The following is a 1,845-nucleotide window of genomic DNA, read 5'->3' as shown; positions in this document are numbered from 1 at the left end:
TGCGAATTGTGTTCGAGTTGGTAGAAAGTGACAATGGTCGACACCAGGTCGACCACCGGCGCGAGTAAGGACGGTTTGTCGGAGGACGAGCCTGGGCGAGATAGCGGGGGGGCTGCTCCGATTAGCGGAGACTCGGGCTCACGCGCGCCCCCGGAGACTGGGACTTCGCCCCCAGCTTCACCAGCGACGGAAGGCGTGCTAGACGCCGGTGAACTGATGCGCGCAATGACGCGGATGATGGACGCGATGTCGCGGCAGATGGGGACAGCCCCAAGCGTCGCGAGTGCCGCGCCTTTGCCGATACCCCGCCCGCGGTTGAGCGTGCCTACGCCGACGTACTCGGGGTACTCCGACGGGAAATCGGTGCACGATTTCCTGCAGGATTTAGACGCGTACGTAACCGCTTTGGGGGCATCGGACGCAACAGCCCTGCTGCAGATCGTGCCGATTGCACTGACGGGCGACGCCGCGCGTTGGAGACGGCTGCAAACGCCGTTCCAATCAATGGCGGACTTCCGGGCGCGGTTTCGGGAGGAATTCCTTCCTCCCGACTACGAGATGCGGATTCGCGACGATCTGGCAAGCCGCACTCAGCACCCGGATGAGAGCCTCGTGGAGTACGTCCGTGCACTCCAGGAGCTCTACTCGCGGGCCGAACCCTCCGCGCTTAACGCGGAGAAAGTAGCGAGGGCGATCCGCCAGTGCCACCCCAGATTTAAGGCGTATCTTCGAGGACGCGATTTCGTAGACCTCGAAGCACTGGCGAGAGAGGCGCGCACGGTTCAAGCGGGCTTGCTCGCTGAGCTGCAGTATCGGCCCCCTCCAAGAGCCGAGGAGTCCTTGGAGCCGGGTTGCGCGTGGACAAGACGCGCCGCGGACGGTTACGTCAAGTCGCAGATGGCGTACGTGGCCGTCGCGGATCGCGGGAATGGCGGAGCCATTCCACCTCGGGCCCTCGACCCATTCGGCTTCGAGCAAAGGCGCAGGGTAGCCAGCGCAAACTCAGCCGGGGCGCAACCCCGTAGGGGGGGCGGCGCGGTCGAGTACCGCGGAGACGTGACGCGTTACGACGCTCGCGGCAGCGACAACAGCGCTCGGCGAGGCGGCGCGCCGCGTGCCGTTAGCGACAGATCAACTGTAGCACGCGACGACCGCGCCCAAGTCAGGTGCTTCAGGTGCCACCAGCCTGGGCACATCAGGCGGCAATGCACGTGGGCAGCGGCCGAATCCGGATACTCGGAAAACGCGCGGGGCCGGCGCCAGTAATCGGGTTGCCCGAATAAGGTTGCCGGCCGCTGCCGAGGCCCCGGGTCAGTTCGCCGACGGGGCAGAAGTCGCGGGGAGCGATCGGGTAGCGTTCGCGCCGTCGGCATGTCGGGCTCAGGACTCGACACCTGAAAGGGGTCCGTACGTGCGGGTAGAGATCGGTGGTAAAGATTATCTAGCATTAGTCGACACCGGCTCAACCCTCTCTCTCATCGGAGACTCCGTGTACACGAACTGCCGCAAAAGAAACCTGTGCATGCGCGAAGTTGCAACTCCGTTGCGTTTAGCGGCGGGATCGGCCGAGGCGCAATGCGCAGTTCGCCTTCACCTCGGCCTCGACGGCAAGCGAAGGAGGCAGCGCTTTGTTTACCTGCCGCGCATGTCAATCCCAGTTATTTTGGGACAGGACTTCGTTTGCCCAGAAGGGATCATTCTAGACCTAAAGAATAACGGGTACCACTACAACCCGCTGACCCCTCTCATTCCCTTTGTAGCCCCACCTAGTTTGGGGAAGGGATCGGAATGTTCGCTCGCTAGGCTGCGCGAGGAGCAGGTGTTAGCTGCGCGGGCCGTACCACA

The 1,845-nt window shown here is 63.6% G+C and overlaps 1 protein-coding gene across 1 annotated transcript; it reads left to right on the top strand.

Annotated features, from left to right (window-relative positions):
* Positions 1-408: 408 nt before the first annotated feature.
* On the top strand, positions 409-1,266 carry LOC115314973 (the record flags this gene model as incomplete). Its single annotated transcript, XM_029974068.3, has 1 exon — positions 409-1,266. A coding segment is annotated over one exon (858 nt), but the record flags the coding sequence as incomplete, so codon positions are not given.
* Positions 1,267-1,845: the final 579 nt, after the last annotated feature.

Source organism: Ixodes scapularis, unplaced genomic scaffold (assembly GCF_016920785.2).
Source record: "Ixodes scapularis isolate PalLabHiFi unplaced genomic scaffold, ASM1692078v2 PGA_scaffold7__128_contigs__length_106722199, whole genome shotgun sequence".
In the NCBI taxonomy this organism is placed as follows: Eukaryota; Metazoa; Arthropoda; class Arachnida; order Ixodida; family Ixodidae; genus Ixodes; species Ixodes scapularis.
Note: the sequence above shows the minus strand (reverse complement) of the source record. Positions and strands in the feature narration are given on the sequence as shown.